Here is a 17,439-nt window from a genome sequence, read left to right on the forward strand (position 1 = left end):
TAATCTGTCGCGCGATAATCTTATCACGCGTTTATAAATCTATATGTTATCCCGCATCACTGCAGCCTAGCTCTTTTTACACCTACGTCAGCATCGACCGAATTACTGTAATACTCGGTAATTGACGCATTTGACGCATGCGGCGTTTTAGCTGGAATATTTGAAAGTGCGTCTAAGGATCAATACTTTTTTTTTTTTATAATAAATAGGACCCTGAGGGTCCGCACGTGCTATATCAAAATCGACCGTGTCGTGAAAATTAATAATATATATCTTCATACGACTGTGTATAAAGTCGCGATTGCTATATACATATATGGGACACGTGTCAACGAAAAGTTTTCGGAGATCAGAAATGTTGTAAATACCATATACTACATTGACAAAAACAAGATGGACTTTATTAGTCGGTATGAAAAAAAATTGCTCGTTCTCTCGCATGAAAATATCCTTGTAATGTAGAATGAATTTTTTATATTTTCATGTATTCTATATCTTTACATATTCCATTCGTATTTTATAATTTTATGTCATATGTAAGACCAATCAAGATGATTACCATATAATAGTGTTGTAAATGTAATACCGTAATACTAATAATTTTTATAATAATTAATGCTATGAAATAAAATTACATCGAAATTACTGAAAAGCTGCTTCCGACGAAATCTTATTATTTTGCCAACTTTAAATTACACGTCCGCAGTATGTATTTATTAAATAAAAATTTATAATAATTCAATTATTATTGTTATTATTATCATTATCTATCAGAGTCTTCGCCATATTATATTTATTTTACCTTATTACTTTTTTTTACTCTATAAGTATTATTTTAGTACATGCTGATTGTGTGTCTTTATATTTGATCAAGCAAATCGGCTCATTTGTCTTTATAAGGCAATAATTTCGCGTTTTGTAAATTCTGCTATTAACCTTCCAGTGAGCGCGTGGGGTGTATTTTACACCCCAGGTTTTTATTCCTAACAAGTGTTCTAGATTTATTTCGATACAGAACCGATTATTATCGAAAAAACATTAAAATTGAAGTTTCAACCTGTTTTAATATATATTTTAAGATATGTGCAACAATGAACAATATTAAACAGAAAACAAAAAATATTAATTGGTTTAATATATTTATAGCATAAAAAATGTGAGGTGTAATTTACACCTACGCACGTTTCAAATTTTCACGCGCTCACTGAAGGGTTAAATAAATAATTTCTGATTGTTCTCGTTTTGGATTTCGAAATTATGAGATTGATGAGATGAGATAATATTGATTTTTTACTTGAAAAAGATCTAATGGCGTGTTATGCAGATCGTAAAAAAGAGAGCATATCTCGATATAGCGCACATTATGTATAATAAAACATATGTATTTATATGTGCATAAACGCATATATATTATACAATTATACATATATAATGTGCGCCAACGGGACGCTCTTGCGAAAAATACATTGGTCTCGCAAAGAGTAGGGGTGAGAGGACACACGCGGACGCTCTGCGACAAGGGGTTCGAACTGTGGGGTGGCAACTCCGTGATCGGGTGGAGAGGCGCAAGGTATAAAATCGGACGTCGGGTAACAGGAGGCATTCAGTGTCGGTGCGATTCTAAGCTTCACATCATCGCTACTTAGAATTTCGATCACCGGGAGTCATAGAAATGCAGGACAACCGGTTTTTTATCTTCGTGATCCTTCTGGCATTTTCTACGTCGCTAAATCGTAAGTCAATATCGTGAATTTTGCAATTAACTTAAAAAATATATTTCCTCTTTTGACCTTTAGTCATTAACGTTTGGTCCCATTAAGTCGCACATTTTAATAGAAGAATCTGGAGAAACATTGTTTTTTTTATATCAAAATTTTCAAACTTGATTTTTTTTTTTTAATTAAAAATACTGAATATTTATATAATACAACTTTTTGAATAATAGCTAATTACTTTTATAAGTTACATAATTAAAAGTTAAAGCGTCTTGATAAATTAAGATCAATTTAAGCTGATCTTAATTTATCAAGACGCTTTAACTTTTAATTAACCGACAAAATCGATTCACCTGGTCCGGATACTAAATTCGGATTTTAACTCGACCCTTAATTCAAAATAGCTAAATATATAGAAATATATAGAAATTGTAGAAATAGTCGATTCAGTGTCAAATTGTCATTAAAAATGGTTGATATCATAGAAATTGTAAATGAAAAAAAAATGAGCGACAGAGCAGAAAACTTCTGATTTAGTATTAAAAGTCACATCAATTTTTATTCTCTTGCGAATAATATGTTAGATAATTCATTCTCATTGAGGCCAAACAGCAACTTGGACGCAGCAGTTCCCAACGCGAAGTAAAAATGAAATAGGACGGGGAATTAAAGTGCAAAAAAGCCGTAGCGACGAAAAAAGAAAAGTATTATACTCTCTCTCTCTCTCTCTCTCTCTCTCTCTCTCTCTCTCTCTCTCTCTCTCTCTCTCTCTCTCTCTCTCTCTCTGAATTCCCGCAGGAAATCGTTAAGCGCCACGAGTGCGAGTGTAGATTAAATTGTTAGGGATTATGATGTCCGACTTTTGATGGAAAAACGTCGACGACGTCCTATTTATTTTGCAGTTGCCAGATGCTCGATCGGCCAGCACTACGAATCCACCAGAGGCAAGAAACTCGCATGAGTGTCCCCATACTTTCATAATTTTGTGGCATTTTTTATGACATAAGTTTTTATGACTATAGTTTTTCTTATTATTTTATACATAAATATTAAACACACACACACACAAACGTTCTAACTACTGTCACAATCAAAAGGATGTTCTTACTCTTTTACATTTTCTTTTAATGTATTTCAGACGTCTTTTAACTTCTTGTGACGCTTGAACGTGTTGCTGATTGTGACATTTAATTTCTTTTAAATTATAAATACTCAGTAATTATATCTTTATTCAAATATATTTATATTTAAATTATTAAATTTTTATTTGAACTTTTTTAATAAAGAATATAATTATTTGTTTTCTTTAATATTGTTATTTACACTTCCAATAATTTTTAATATATTTCACACATTTATAATATTTTTTTATCCTTTATATAAAATATTATTCTTAAATGCTTTTTAGTGAGAAGCACATATATATGTATAATAGCACACGCACAAAATATTTCGCTTTAATTATTGTATGAATTGATTGTGAAAATAATTTATTCGGTAAAATAATAATTGTAATGTCTCCTTTTTTATACTTTTACACGTTATTGTATTATTTGCGTAATGAGAAAGTGATTAGATGCATAAACTTGGATAATTGATTGTTAGCACAGGAAGAAGAAAAGATTGTTATATATACTTTTCGAAGAAAAAACAGCAAAATAATTTTCGAACGATTGATGTTTTAATCGGTCAGTCTCGCTTCACATTTCAGAGGGCCAGAAATTGAAAATCAACGATAGACGATCTGCCGGATTGGTGGCTTATCCAAGAATTGGCCGAAATTCGGAAATACCGAGCTTTCCTAAAACGGAGCGTACTTTCGGAATAATACATAAGCCCAGAGTCGGACGATCCGATGAATCGAGCTTGGGCAATTTGAATCGATTTCACGATTTACCGACCGACGCTGACATCGAGTTCTACATTGCACGCGACATGGAGCCCGAAGTTCTCTTGAATCTTGATTACGAAGGTGTGGGGAGCTTTATAAGAAAATTTCAAAATATTACAAAGTATATTGAACCTTTAAGAATTATGTCATATGAAAGATTATCGGGAAGAAATAATCTTTATAAACGAGAATTACTAGAATTTATATAGGAATAACTTTAATAATATTATTAACAACGAATTTTTTTTTAAATAAATTGGAAGCTTGACGATATTGCCGCAAAATATATTTTAGCATGCAAACGTCGAATGCACCGATGTTACCGTATAGAATAAACGTTTAACGCATTTCACGTCAGATCAATATCCGCGCGATGCCGTTATTAATTAAAACGGCTTTTAGCGGATTGAATAAAATTTATGGAAAAATACGAACGCGAACGTATACATATGTACGAAACAATGCAGCATTACGTGGCATGCGCGCATGCGATCGCAGTTTTTAACGAGTTGATTTGAACGAGACGCTTGCGACGGACGATCTCGCCTCAGGATCTCGTTTATCGCTTTTAAATAAAGCGCATGCAACGAAACATATATAGACATAATTTTTGTCAAATGGGAATTCATTTAATTGTTAACTCCTTTATGCAGACTATGCGGAGAGACCGATGGCATTTAAACATGCTGATAAAATTCAGAAAGACGGCTCCTGGTTAATGCCCGATCACGTACACGGATACAGGGATCTTCGTTTCGCACAAAAAATCGACGAGCCTCGATCGTACTACTCTATTTTACGAGGTATGAATAAAAGGATCCCCTTTCCATTTACCCTTCATTACGAAAATGTTAATTAAACCATTGATTCAAGTTAGACCGTGATTTATTAACGCAATTTGCGATTTAAAATTTATGAAAATAATCAATTGGTTCCTTAAATTGACTTTGTTAAAATTGAAATATTGAAATTTTTACCTCTCAACCCTATATATGCATTGTTTAAAAGACTAACAGTACGTTCGCAATAATGAACACATCTTTATATGTTACAGACGGTATTGATTACATTATTATCGCTAAATTAAATATATTCTCTCGGAATACTCGGGACACGTCGCTATGTCGAATATCGACTGTCATGCACGACGTCATGTTCGTTCTTTGACATTATGCGAATTGCTTTTTCCATAAAGAAACGCGTCTCGTGTGAGCGTCACTGCTTCATTAATCCTTAAGTGCGAGAAATTTTAGACGGTCCACGTGCGATTTTTCCGCTCTGTCACGTGATTGATCTCTTTTCAGGTTCTCGAAATAGTCAAGGTCAAGGAGGGTACACTCCGAGACTGGGTCGCGAGAATGAGCACGACGCTGCGGGTTTCCTGTAACTTGCAATGCCCCATCTCTCTGATCACGATTCGCGCCTCGCGGATTTGACGGACGTTGACTCGAGACGAGAGGCAATGGAAGGAACTTACTGTCAAATACGTCAGGAACGTAACGTGCGGTGCTTCTGATTGTTTTTCCCCTATTTGCATAGGCGACCCACTTTATCCTTGCACATTGTACGCAAGTTATGCAACACAATACATAATCTACACTTAAATACTGTAGTTTATAATCTTACACGCAATCCTCTCGCCTTGTATCGTCACGAAATAGCAATTCTCGGAGCTGCTTGAAGCCCTGAACGGCCCGATCTTGACGTGACTCGGCATGCTATTCTACCCCCCAGATTTCTATCCCGAGATACTCAATTTAATGTTCGTTTTTAAATGAAAATAATGGATAGTGGAAATAAAAGTTTGATTTACATCACGCTGAGCTAATTGGTGATCTGTTTTGTACATATTTTTTGAGAAACTTAATTAAAAATGGTGTGTTTTGATTTCTCATAATTACTTGATTACATATAACAACTTACAATTTACAAACAGATTCTACTGCTAATGGTAATTGAAAAAAAAATTTGGTACAATACTTTTAATACATAATAAAAACCGTGGCCAATTATATATATACCTATATATATATATATAGGTATATGATATATATATTACAGGTAAAGTTTTATAGGAAAAAAACAATCCTCATAGTTTCGTTTTATTGTTAGCGTATAAATTGGGTACAGAAAAACAATGCCATATTGTTCCAATTTTCAATACTTGCGTTGTCCTTTGAATATGAACATAATACGGTACCATACATCATTTTCGCACACGGAGTGCACAACGAACGTAATGAGACACAATACACAACAGTAACTAGATGTATGTAAAATTCAATGTTTTTATTAATTGACAAAGTGTTTATAATGAATATTTCCGTGTATAACGCGCCGGCATGTGCGCGCGCGCGATTTTACAACGTCCAGGTCGCGCGGTGTACACGAATGTGTGTGTATGTGTGTGTGTGTGTGTTTGTGTGATGTAATAACAAATATGTACACACGTAGAGAATATGTAACAAACTAGTGATACACTTTGGAGAATGAATGGAAGGGGAAGATAATGGAGACGCGGCCGATTCGCTCGCGCTAATCGAAGGTCCATTCGTCTTGAAGAAGTAGTTGTGAAATATATACAAACAGTCTCGCCTCGCTTCGCGGGGAAGGAGTTATTGTTAGCAGACTAGAAGAGACTTAGATCCTAAGAGGTTTCCTCATCACGCATCCCGTCAATCATTCACACGCATTCATTGTAGGGCGCAAGCGGCCGCGGGCAGCTGCTGGCCGGACAAGCGGGCAAGGCAGGCAGACAAGCATAGAGACAGACAGATATTCGATAGGTCGGACAATCGTGGCCGATATCAGCCCCTCGATCGAACGCTCCGTATACTAATCTCGGTGACACGCCGACCGCGACACGGTGTGATATCGATTTTCTCTCTCGGCGCTTTCTCCGCATTCGCGCTGTATGGGAAGAACCATGTCGACTGCACCCGCGGGAGATGTCTAATCACGACTACATTCTCTCGTCGCTTTCCCAAGGGAGTGTCCGGCTACCCGCTGATAACTACCTACTCATGCGATCTGCGAAGTGGCCAACCAAAAATGAGTGCTTTCCATTCAGTAATAGAAATCAATTAACAAGACTTTGTCCGAGCTGTCATTTTTGCTTCCCATTTAGTCCATGTCACGAATCGACTCGCACTAATTCTATTGATAGTGAAGATGAAGGAAAGGGAAAAAGAGACCTAAACGATTATATTCCGACAACTTGTCAATAATCATATTATTAGCAAATAATCTTCACTTATCTGTTTAAAAAATCTAAAAATTTGTTAAATTACAAAAAACAAAATAAATATTATAAACAATTAGTAGAGTGTTCGCTTAATATAACGTTATGGCCGAAATGTTTGTTATTATTTTTATTGTTCAAAATATATTATGGTAGCACAAACATCCAGCTAGTTCGCAAGCTCTTTGTTTGAATTTTATAAATATTATATATGTTTCGAGTATAATTTATAATTAAATCGAGTATATATAAATAAATTTAAAATACAATTGGAATTATAAAGCAATTTGCTATTATATCGTTATTATAAAATTTAATTAATTTTCTGCATTTTAAAAGTTGCTCGAAACATTATACATATTGTGTATACAAGTGCACTAATTTCCGCGCGTGATAACTTTTTCCATTTATCGTATTTATGCTAATTTAAGTCGAGACAAGTAGACTATAAATTATGTGAATGGAAAACACCCATTGTATATCGACATATGTTGACCATTTCCTGGAAATTGTTTACATATTTCTTGTGTCAATGTATAATGAAATACTCGAGAAAAGTTACTTAGAGATATGCTATACTCATTATATTTTTCTAAACGCAGTACGGAAATCCAGAAGGTGATGAAAAAATATCAAAGACACTTTTACGATGTCTTTTAAATATTCAAGTTATATCTGCATTTGATTATTACTCAGATGTTTGATTGAGTTTGATATCGTCTTTTATATAATTTATATAACAAATAGAGATTAGATGCATAAAAAGCGACACAATTAATATTCGACATTTAACGATAAAACTTTTAATTGCTAAAATATTATGTAACTTATCTTTATAAATAAAATGATATTTCGAAATTTTGATTTGATATAAATGGCAGTCTAGAGTTGCGATCAATATTTGACGCTGCAAAATCTTTAATGTCCATTTTAATGATCCAGCGAATGCATAACGCCGGGATCAAAAGTCCTCAATCAATGTGATTCTAATTTGATGTCACTGTTAAATTTGCGACACGTGAATGATTGGACATATTTTTGAAACTCCACCGAGGAGCGTATACGGATCACCCGTTCGAAGCGATTCGCGTGCATTCTCGAGGAGTCGATCGGTGAGCGATATTCCTGACGCGGTTAATATTACCGCGCGCTAATTGTTGTTATCCAATAATACCCGGCCGATAATGGATATTATATTGCTCCGCATCATACTGCTCCGCAGTATGTTGGGATAACGCCATTAGCGGAATATTATCGATTACGAAATCAGTATATTGCGCGACAATACGGATCGGCGTGGGAGAAAGGTTGCTGCTTTAGAGGGAAACGAACTCGTGCGGCGGCTGAATGATCCGCGGCGGTGGCGGCGGCGATAGCCGCAGGTCCAGATCCGTCATGTCCGTCAGCGAGAACGCGGAACTGCCGTTTGCCGTGATGCGCGGCCCCATATTGTCGTAAGGCGAGCCGACGGCGACCTCGGCGGAGCGTAAGGCTCGGCGCGGCAGCGTGGCGAAGCTAGAAACGTTGATCGCCGCTGACGACAAGGCCGCGGTCTTGCTGCTGGCCGACACGGTGGCCGTGGTACCGCTAACCGCGTGGACGGGGATATCGAGGAGGTCCGGGTAACAGCGCTCCGATGACGCATCCTGCGGGAGCGACACGGAGATGAAGATGTTGCCGAAGATTCCGGCTGGCAGGACACCGGTGGTAAATTCCGGCGGTGGGGGCGGAAATACACCGGCGGCGGCCGCGCACGGGACCGCGCGAATGGCGTTCACCGAGCTGTCCGCGGGTCGCAATCGTTCGACGGTGACCGCGGCCGCGGCCATCGGGTCGCAAATGGAGCCGCGCTCCGCCAGCTCGAGGTCACCGGTGCTGCACGCCTCGCCGAGGCTGTCGTGATTGCTGCCGCGGTCGTTGCTGTTGCCGGGCGTCGTGGTGGTCACGGACAGATCCAGCAGCTTCTTCTCCTGGTCGCCGAAACTGCCGCTGCTCTGCAGCTTCACTTTCTCGCGTTTGCTCTGCCGTCGACTTCCGCCGCACAAACAAAGAACCAGCAGTATGGCCGAGATGGAAGCACACGCGGCGGCCGCGCCGCCTCCGGCCAGACTCACCCAGAGCAGCCAGTTGTCGCTCTGGGAGAGAGTCGGGGCCGTGTAGACGCGAGGTATCGCCACGTTGACCGTGTCTCGCGCGAGACCGGCGATATTCTTCGCAAAACAGACGTATTCACCGGCGTCGCTGTCGCTGGCATTGTAAACGGTCAGATTGCTCCATCGGTCCGCGACTGTTCTGGACGCAGACTTGTCGTTGGAAAGTATCGCGGCCTCGGACGTTGTGTAAACAACGAGAGTCCCCATGTAAGGTTGATCAGTCGATTTCGTAGCATTGACCGGTCCACCGTTTAGTTGCCACCAAACTTCTGGCTCGGGATCGCCGCTCGTTCGACACGCTAGACTGAGATTACCATTGGTCTCCTCCTGTATGCTGCTCGCCAGAACGAATACTTTTGGCTCGCAGGCGAATTCCGTAGCTTTCACGTCCTCCCACCTGCGGCCTTGCAGTCTTGGTGGATTTGAACAGATCTGCGGCGCGGAGTAGAGCTTGCTGGGTGTGTCGGGAATAAGCCAAGTGCGGAAATCTCGCAGTCTGCAATCGCATCTCCATTGATTGCCATCCAGCGTTAAGGTTTTCAACCGAGACAAGCCGGATATCACCGAGGCTTCCAAATATTCTAGTTTGTTAGTGTCCAACTTTAAGAATTCCAAACCGGCTAGCTGGGCGAAAGCCTGTCCGTGTACCTCGGTTAAAGAGCACCGCTGCAGCTCCAGATTCCGCAGATGTTGCAGCATAGGAAACTGTAGATTACGCAAAGTACCGAGCGGATTCCCGCTAAGTATCAGAACGCGCAAGCGCTCGTTCCCGAGGAATGTATTCGGCTCCAGGACCGTCACGTGATTGTCCGACAGATCGATCTCGATAAGTATCCTCATGTCTTTGAAAGAGTCCGCGTGGATACTGTGGATGCCGGCGTTACGCAGAAACACCCGCTGCAGATTCACTAGGCCGGCTAGCTTGAATATCTCCGCCTGCAGAGCGGGTATCCTGTTGCCCGATAGATCGAGCACTTGCATGTCCGGGTCGAGGGATGCCGGCAGCGACGTCAGGCCGGCGTCCGGGCACAGAGCGGACTTCTTTCCGGAGGTCCACTTGCATCGGCACACCGCGGGACAGTCGGTCCAGTCCGGGAAGGCGGCCGCCCGTGACAGCAAGGCGAAACACCCCGTTAAAAGGAAGAGGGCGAGTAGTATGCGCCCTCCTAGAGGGTGAGGCCTTGTCACTAACATAACACCGTCCTTTTATCGGTGTCTACCCGATATCTGCTGATCCCGTCCGATCCTCTTCTCGCCTCGAGGCGAGAACAGGCAGCTGGCTCCACCGCAACAGAGCGACACCGACGAGGACGATGATGATGACGACGACACTTCTTCGTTTCACTGACGACCTGCGAAACAAAGGCCTCGTATCAGCGTACTGCTTCGTGATCGATTGTTTGTGTACTCGATACTTTGTGGTTGTCGCGACATCTCATCAAAGATTCGCGCTCGAATTTATCGTCGTTGATCACCGTTAGACAAGTTTCAACGAAAGAAGGAGGCGAGTGCGAACTGCTATCACTACCGGAAAATAGGAATTTAATATAGGCGGAAGAATAGAACGTCGGCGTACAAAAGATGTCGCGCATAAAAGGAGAAATATTACATTGCTGGAATAACAGATAGCTCGCGACAGATTAGAGAAGAATCGTTTCGAGCCGGGAAAGAGCTAATACAAAACGATCGTTCATCACGACCCTCGATTTCTAGCGAATCTGTAATTCTATATGCAAGACAAATTTTATATTCAAGAACTTAATATTTTTGCACGAAAGTTCGTGTAGCTGTTTAAAACGGATGATTCCGGAATGTATGGAAACGTCGGGCAATGTCGCGCAAGTGGAACAAAAGGGAGAAAACAGAATTACGGGTATAAAGTTTCTCAGTCTTACTGGAAGGTCTCGTTTCTGGCCGTCTAAGCGTGCCATCCGCGACACCGAATAAGGCCGTCATGCTCGCGTGGACGCTTCCATTGTTTCCCTCAAAAGTATTCATTTCGCAGACCAGTTCGCCGGGTTCCGTCGCACCAGCAGCATTGTCAGCGAATTCTCAGATCTCATCCTGATTAAGTGAGCGCCACAAGCGCGCGCGGTTCTTAAGCCAGCCAGCCACTCTCCTTTATAACTGCCGCCGCGACTTAATCTGGAAGAAGATTATACGAGTCTTATATAAATCCTATTTTTAACGTTATCGCCGGAATCGGTGGAACACTTACTCGCGTGGGGAGGTACACCGGGACGAGTCTCCCGCGACGATCGCACGACGCTGTTTATTTAATATGCCGCTCACATAAGTGGAGTTGAAATCAGAAAGAGAGCGCGCGTGACAAGCTATCGATTATGCGAGCGATATGAATTTTAAATCCCGCCTCGGTGCTCCTCTCTATGCGGTCAGCATATTAATCAACGACGGGAATATGCCTGTCTCGCCATATTAATTGCTGAATCCGCTAACGGGGCTACTAACAACCCTCTCTCTCCCCCCTCTCCCCGTCCACCTCTCCGTCGGCGCGCGTCGTAATCCACACCAGGCGGCTTACTACACTTATCATAAATTAATCGCGAAGAAGCGTCCGTAGTATCACGATTGGCCCTTTCATGGAACACGAGCCTGATGCAGCCTAGTTGCGGCGAAAGAGTAAGTCGGTGTCACCTTTCCGCTGGCTTTCGCAGGCGCGGAATATGACACGGCTGCGGCGTAATTGAGTTGGGCGAAAGTTTCCCGTCAAATTGGCGGCGAGCAGTGGCGGTATAGTTTCCAGTTTATCAGAGTCCATCTAGCTCGTACAGATCGTCACGGCGCGAATTAAGCGACGTCGATCGCGATTGCCGAGCTTCCGGCTGATCAACTGGGGGAGGGGGGTGGACTGATCCCCCTCGGCCCCCTCCTCCGCCTGTCCCCCTTTCTCCCACGGTGTCGGCCCGATCTTCGGCTGACCTGACGAACGCGATGTCGGTCGGCCATCAACCGCAAGCCCTCATCAGTTTACCTCAGGCACGTAAACTCGCCTCGTGAAACGCGAATTAGCGCATGTAACAAGGCGAAAAAGATTCCCGCGGACGCGTTTAACCAATCACGGGACCGCTTACAGCCTCCCACCGACCTTAAAGACGAGCGTACACTGTGTTCTCACACCCTCGAAATTCCATCGACTCCATGTCGCGCAGCCGTTCTTCCCGCAGCTTTCCGCTTCTCGGTCCAGCGATTGCTCGTAAACTTCGCCGATTGACGACGAACGCCGCGATCGCGCGCCGAGAGATCAATCGGGAACGACGAGCGATCTTCGCGGACGCGACTGTCCTCGGCGTCGGAAGACGCAAGGAGCGAACGCTCTATCGCTTCTTTCCTCCTCCGAAACAAATGGCGATGCGTTCCGACGTCGCTGCACGCACTCGACGACGTTTCTCCTCACCACGCGCGTATCCTCCGCCGTGAACTTCTCCGTATTTGCTCTCACGGGAGGGCATCCCCCACCTGCGCCACGAAGTCGCCGACTGACATCGATGTCCTCCAACGCGCTTTCCTCTCTTCGCTCCGATCAATTAATCTCCGTGCCGGCGGAGCCGCGGCGACAACGGGCGTCCGCACAAGTCGCTCTGATCAAATTCGATCTCTGCCGAGGGACTGCGCGATGGACGTGACAGAGATCGCGCGGAGATCGCTCCATCATCGGAGCACCTCATCATCCCTCGGCATCCGGGAGGGAACGGAGTCTTGCTTGGGTCTGCTCGAGAGAAACACTCCGGGCGACACCGATCGGACGATCGCGAGAAGCGCGGCCGGCACCCAAATCCAGGCCGGGTGCCCTGATCCCGATTCGATCACTCGTTTTCCCCGTCTTTCGATGATCGGCCGCGGAGAGCCGCAGATTTGCCGCAGCGACACGACGGATCTGTATCCGCGTACCCGTCCCTCTCTCGCGCACGCGGCGCCCTCTCCTCTGCGCCCTCCGTTTTCCACCCTCCACCCCTGCGTTCACCCTTTTCCCCTCCACGAACTTTCCCACTTTGCATCCCCCTTTTCTCTCTCTCTCTCTCTCTCTCTCTCTCTCTCTCTCTCTCTCTCTCTCTTGCCCTCTCAGTGCACCCCCGTTGTGTGCCGTTCACCCTTTCCGGTTTCCTAGTCGCATAACTGTTTGCGGGCAGCACCGTCGAATTTTGGGTAGCGGTTCAATGATAGTAATATCCTCCCTTCCCTAGATTCAAGCCCCTTCCCACTTGCCCCTTCAACATTTTTTGAGACCTTTCTTTGCGCCTTGATCTCACGCGAGGGCAAGGATTCCGCCAAGATTACTTCACGTACCTCAGCGGAATTGGTCGCAGTAAGAACGACAGAGGCGATGGAGGCGCGACAGCGCGGAATCCGCTGGAAACTGATAATGGTCTGACTGGTGCAGGCGCAGCCGGCGCAGCTACTTCGTTCAAGGGAGAGATCGATTTTCCCTTCGGAACCGCCGCGACATTAAGGCTACGTTTTGAACGTCGAGCTATAGATTAACCGGGTTCTGCCCGCGGATTCTGCGTTATCGACTAGGCGCACTCACGAGTTCATGTCCCTGCAAACTTTGACTTCGGTCTGACCTATCAGTAGCATCACTACTTTGCGGATAGCTTCGTAGTTATCAACAATATCTAAACTAGATAAATGGACAGCTATTGTTTAGGTAACAAAATCCATGAGAGGAGTAAGGAGAGTCGATGATGGCAGATGATAGGAAATGGACTAGTTAGAGATGATAGAGGAACTCAATCGCGCTAGTCAAAGTGCGACTTGTTCCGCGCTTCTATTACAAAACATTTCCAGGATATCGATAAATAGCCGATGTTTTTAAACAACAGATTTAGCGCGGGGCGTGCGATGAGGATGAAAAGAATCGATTCCTTCACAGAATAAAAACGGCTAATTGGTTGGTGAAAAAAGAATCAAGCAAAGGCGCCGGGAAACGTCTCGTTTTCTGCATTTTTTTCAAGCTTTTATTACAAGAATATAGTATAAACTTTTGCTCGCGATAGCGCTCTCCGTTGCGCGTGAATTTTTATACATATAATTGCATCTCTCAACCCCTCGCGCAGGCCACGATAGTCATAGCTTTTTTTCGATAGTTTACCGATATATATATAATAATAGATCTTACGATTAGCTTATCTCGTCTAACTTGTGATCTATAAGTATATTTGGTTTTTCTTCTTCTGATTTAACTGGAAACATACTTGGCAATTCACGTCTAATAAGTACAACGAAGCATTTTTTTTTTTTTTTAATCTCGACCTCAACTGTGGCGTCGTCGGTCGTCTTCTTCGCGCGTTCTATCTGCTGTAAATTTTTTTTGTGACCCGGCGTCACCCGCCTGTAATTGATATGTCAATTTTTTTTCTTACAGCAAAGTTCCAGCTCGTTCCGGGGAGAAGCGTAGTTACTGCGAATGTCGATTTCACGGCAGTGCTGGGTATTATTTCCAGCTATTGGCTAAAAAAGCAGATAATATATATAAGATTATAATTAGAGAAAAAATATGCTTTTTTATAAGTTGTGCCAGTTTCTAAGCAAAAAGATTATATTGATAAACCAGTAAAAATTTTCATAATTAAAGATAAAAAATAATTTTAAAAAAATTTTTAAAAATTTTGCGACGATTGGAATGTATATAGATATTAACTCTATTTTTTACGTCTGTCTAAGAGTCTGCGATTAATTTTGTTTAATACCTTTGTAATATATGTCCCTGTTCATCGTCGGACAATTCTTCGGACCCTAAACACATGGTATAAAAATTAGCACGATTATTCTTCTAATAGAGAAGATACATGTTGTGCTATTATGACGCACCTGAACATTAAAATCAATGTTTGTCCGAACGGGACGATGATGAAGGGGTTGTGGTGGTCTAAAGTTATTCGCAAGTGGTGCATTTGGCTGCTTTTCGTCCCCTTGCATTAATTGTCTCAGAGCGTGCAGCTGTAATAATTATGAAAAAACGCAAGAATTAATTATAAAATAAAACGTAATATAAATAACATAGAGTTTAATTTTTTCGTCATTGCTTTTTTACAGTGGGTTTGGGGTATAAAATAAGCAAAGAAAAAAAATACTGTTAAATAATTTAAAATAACATTTTAAAATAAATAAAATATATTTTTATTTATATAAAAAAATTGTATTTAACTATGCATTTGTTTTTTTTTGTATTTATGTTCACGAGTAAGCTTGGCCATCATATAAATATTATGCTTAAAAGATAAAAATAAAAACATCCTTAATCCGAATCAATATTCGTCAGTGAATAACATGGTATATGAAGTGCAAGTGATTTTATTGCCTCGCCGAATGCGATCGATATCAATAATAGCAATATTTGCAAGTCTGATGGGACAGCTAATTTAAATACATGATCGATCAACACAAATATTATTGTATGACTGGAAAGTTGCTCAAGTTATACATCATAAACAAACATTTGCCGTTTTTCTCACGCGAAGTTATTTTTATAAAATCTCTTATAAAACTCAATTCTATCAATAAAGTGTGTGTGTGTGTGTGCGTCACCTACTTTATTAACTTGAGGAAAAACAAGTAGCGACTCGATGAATTAATTATGTATTCGCCAATATGCATATTTTATGCATTATTAAAACAAGATTATCGCAAATAATTAGATTTTATACATTTCCATTATTGTTACGACATAAATGATTCATTCATTATTCTTAAAGTCAAAATGTCTCTCCTTCAATTTTACGCTTGACAGAACAAACGAGTAAATATAAAATACAGCTTTTTTCTTAGAGATTCCCGTAAAACCCGTTGAGTGTGATTTATGATAGCATTGCTCCAAGATACGAGCTTAGTAAGTGCCTCATTTCCACCCTTATTTCGCAACTTACTTCAGCTACTCGCGAAGCACGGCGTTCCTCCGATGTCTCAAAGACTCTGTCCCCCTTAATGATCGGAATTGCATAATTGAGTGGGGGGAGGGGGGCCGCCGTACTTCACGTCGCGCGCGCGAACGCGCTCGAGTGCGGGGGGGGGAAGGGGAAGGCGTGTGCGTGCATTTTATATAAAAGCCGGCAACGGCGATACTTGCCTGCTGCTTGGTGATGTATATAGGCTTGTTGAGGATGATCCATGTGGTGGTCTCGTGACACGCCGGCATCGTGGTGGAGCCGTCGTACGTCATGTAATGCTTCGTGTCCGGCAGAAGTTCGCGCACCCCGAAACGTTTAATTTCCATGGCCTGCCCTGTGCAATTCATACGATCGATAACGTCAACTCCGTTCACGTATACACGTATGAATACACGTGCGATGTTGTATACGCGTGTTATACTGCCCGATTGCCGCCCGACGCCACCGCGGTACACACAGCTGATATACGTATATTGTTACGTATATCGCTAAAGTTATCGCGCATACCGCTCGATCGTATTTGCATACGTCAAGGAACACTCGCGCTCCCTTAAAGAATGATGGTATATAATTATCGATTTATCTTCTCTCGAAAAAGTTGGCGACAATACCTCGCGCGAAGTTTTTAGAAAGTTATAACGCATGCCGCCATCAGACTTTCGAAGGATACATCAATCTTGCAACTTTTTCATTCAAATTGTATTTTTATATCAAGACATAAATTAAAAAAAAAAAAGAAGAAGCAAGGACACACACGCATACATATGTGTGCGCGTGTGTGTGTTTCAGTCTTTTTTAATTATTAATTTGCGAAGAATAATTCCTCTTTAAAATGTTATTTGAATTAAATACATCGCTGTTCGGTATCGGTGCAAAAAATAATATTTTAAAAATATATTCGTCCGTCGCTATAAAAGGAAATATAATCCCGCGTTAATTCATTCAATATGCTAATCTTGACTGATATGGGAACTCCCTGAGAATTTTTAAACTCGCGCGGCTAAAATTCGCCAGCTAAAACTAGATTATCGTTTTTGCTAAATTGATCGCTACTCCCCCGCGTCGCACTGTTACCCCAGCATTCGTTACGCTATCGAATCTCTCACCTCCGTATTTGATTTTATCCAGCTGCTGCGTCAACGTTCTCAGCTCCGGGTTCGAAAGATCGCCCAACTGAAAAAAAAAATCGAGACGGCCTATGACGTGTCGCTCATTCCGATCTTTATTCGACGTGTGATAAGGGCATCTACGGGAGAGATTGGGCATGTACCTGCAAAAGGAGCGATACCGCCACGATTCCCTGCGCTTTGTGCAGGGCGTCCGAAAAGTTGTTGTAGAGCTGCGAGTTGAAGCCGAATATCTGAAGCTGCGAGAACAAAAGGGGCTTTGAAACGTATTTAGAGACTTAAGATTAAAGAACTCTCTTGTCTTTTCAACAAAACAGTACTATCCTTTTACTTAACGCATCATTGAGAATGTAATTAGGATTAAATTCCTGATTTTCTACAAACAAAAGCTTTGAAGTTGGAAACTG

General features: G+C 42.0%; 3 protein-coding genes across 10 annotated transcripts in view; 1 reads left to right on the forward strand and 2 right to left on the reverse strand.

The window, feature by feature from the left end:
* Positions 1-1,547: 1,547 nt before the first annotated feature.
* Positions 1,548-5,211, forward strand: LOC143897297 (CAPA peptides). Of its 2 annotated transcripts, XM_077405848.1 has the most exons (5): positions 1,548-1,733; positions 2,618-2,659; positions 3,427-3,687; positions 4,260-4,409; positions 4,911-5,211. In XM_077405848.1, exons 1-5 carry the CDS (start codon positions 1,673-1,675, stop codon positions 4,991-4,993), a joined length of 597 nt encoding a protein of 198 aa, XP_077261974.1. In that variant the 5' UTR covers positions 1,548-1,672; the 3' UTR covers positions 4,994-5,211. The 2 variants fall into 2 exon arrangements, with proteins under 2 accessions (XP_077261974.1, XP_077261975.1); XM_077405849.1 differs by lacking the exon at positions 2,618-2,659 and having other exon boundaries at positions 1,551-1,733.
* A 481-nt stretch (positions 5,212-5,692) lies between these two features.
* On the reverse strand, positions 5,693-12,973 carry LOC143897293 (leucine-rich repeat and fibronectin type-III domain-containing protein 3). Of its 2 annotated transcripts, none has more exons than XM_077405837.1 (3): positions 11,219-12,973; positions 10,896-11,145; positions 5,693-10,352 (listed from the first exon to the last, which is right to left on the reverse strand). In XM_077405837.1, the coding sequence occupies exon 3, from the start codon at positions 10,192-10,194 to the stop codon at positions 8,164-8,166; it is 2,031 nt and encodes a 676-aa protein (XP_077261963.1). In that variant the 5' UTR covers positions 10,195-10,352; positions 10,896-11,145; positions 11,219-12,973; the 3' UTR covers positions 5,693-8,163. The 2 variants fall into 2 exon arrangements, with proteins under 2 accessions (XP_077261963.1, XP_077261964.1); XM_077405838.1 differs by having other exon boundaries at positions 10,872-11,145.
* A 1,411-nt stretch (positions 12,974-14,384) lies between these two features.
* Carpb (Carbonic anhydrase-related protein B) overlaps positions 14,385-17,439 on the reverse strand; it is a 114,829-nt gene continuing 111,774 nt past the window's right edge. For all 6 annotated transcript variants that reach the window (XM_077405842.1, XM_077405843.1, XM_077405844.1 and 3 more), the window contains exons 5-10: positions 17,176-17,271; positions 17,012-17,078; positions 16,085-16,239; positions 14,830-14,958; positions 14,709-14,754; positions 14,385-14,469 (exon numbers count right to left, since the gene is read on the reverse strand). In XM_077405842.1, the coding sequence (XP_077261968.1) occupies positions 14,453-14,469; positions 14,709-14,754; positions 14,830-14,958; positions 16,085-16,239; positions 17,012-17,078; positions 17,176-17,271 (510 nt within the window). In that variant the 3' untranslated portion in view covers positions 14,385-14,452. The remainder of the gene's footprint in view (positions 14,470-14,708; positions 14,755-14,829; positions 14,959-16,084; positions 16,240-17,011; positions 17,079-17,175; positions 17,272-17,439) is intronic.

The sequence above is a fragment of the Temnothorax americanus genome, unplaced genomic scaffold, assembly GCF_048541705.1.
Source record: "Temnothorax americanus isolate GAGA-0224 unplaced genomic scaffold, ASM4854170v1 Scaffold2, whole genome shotgun sequence".
Lineage (NCBI taxonomy): Eukaryota > Metazoa > Arthropoda > Insecta > Hymenoptera > Formicidae > Temnothorax > Temnothorax americanus.

Coding starts and splice junctions, on each gene's coding strand:
- LOC143897293 (XM_077405837.1), bottom strand. CDS start 10,194: ATGTTAGTGACAAGGCCTCACCCTCTAGGAGGGCGCATACTACTCGCC.
- LOC143897297 (XM_077405848.1), top strand. CDS start 1,673: ATGCAGGACAACCGGTTTTTTATCTTCGTGATCCTTCTGGCATTTTCT. Junction 1,734..2,617: donor ATTTTCTACGTCGCTAAATC/GTAAGTCAATAT, acceptor TTTATTTTGCAG/TTGCCAGATGCTCGATCGGC. Junction 4,410..4,910: donor GTACTACTCTATTTTACGAG/GTATGAATAAAA, acceptor ATCTCTTTTCAG/GTTCTCGAAATAGTCAAGGT.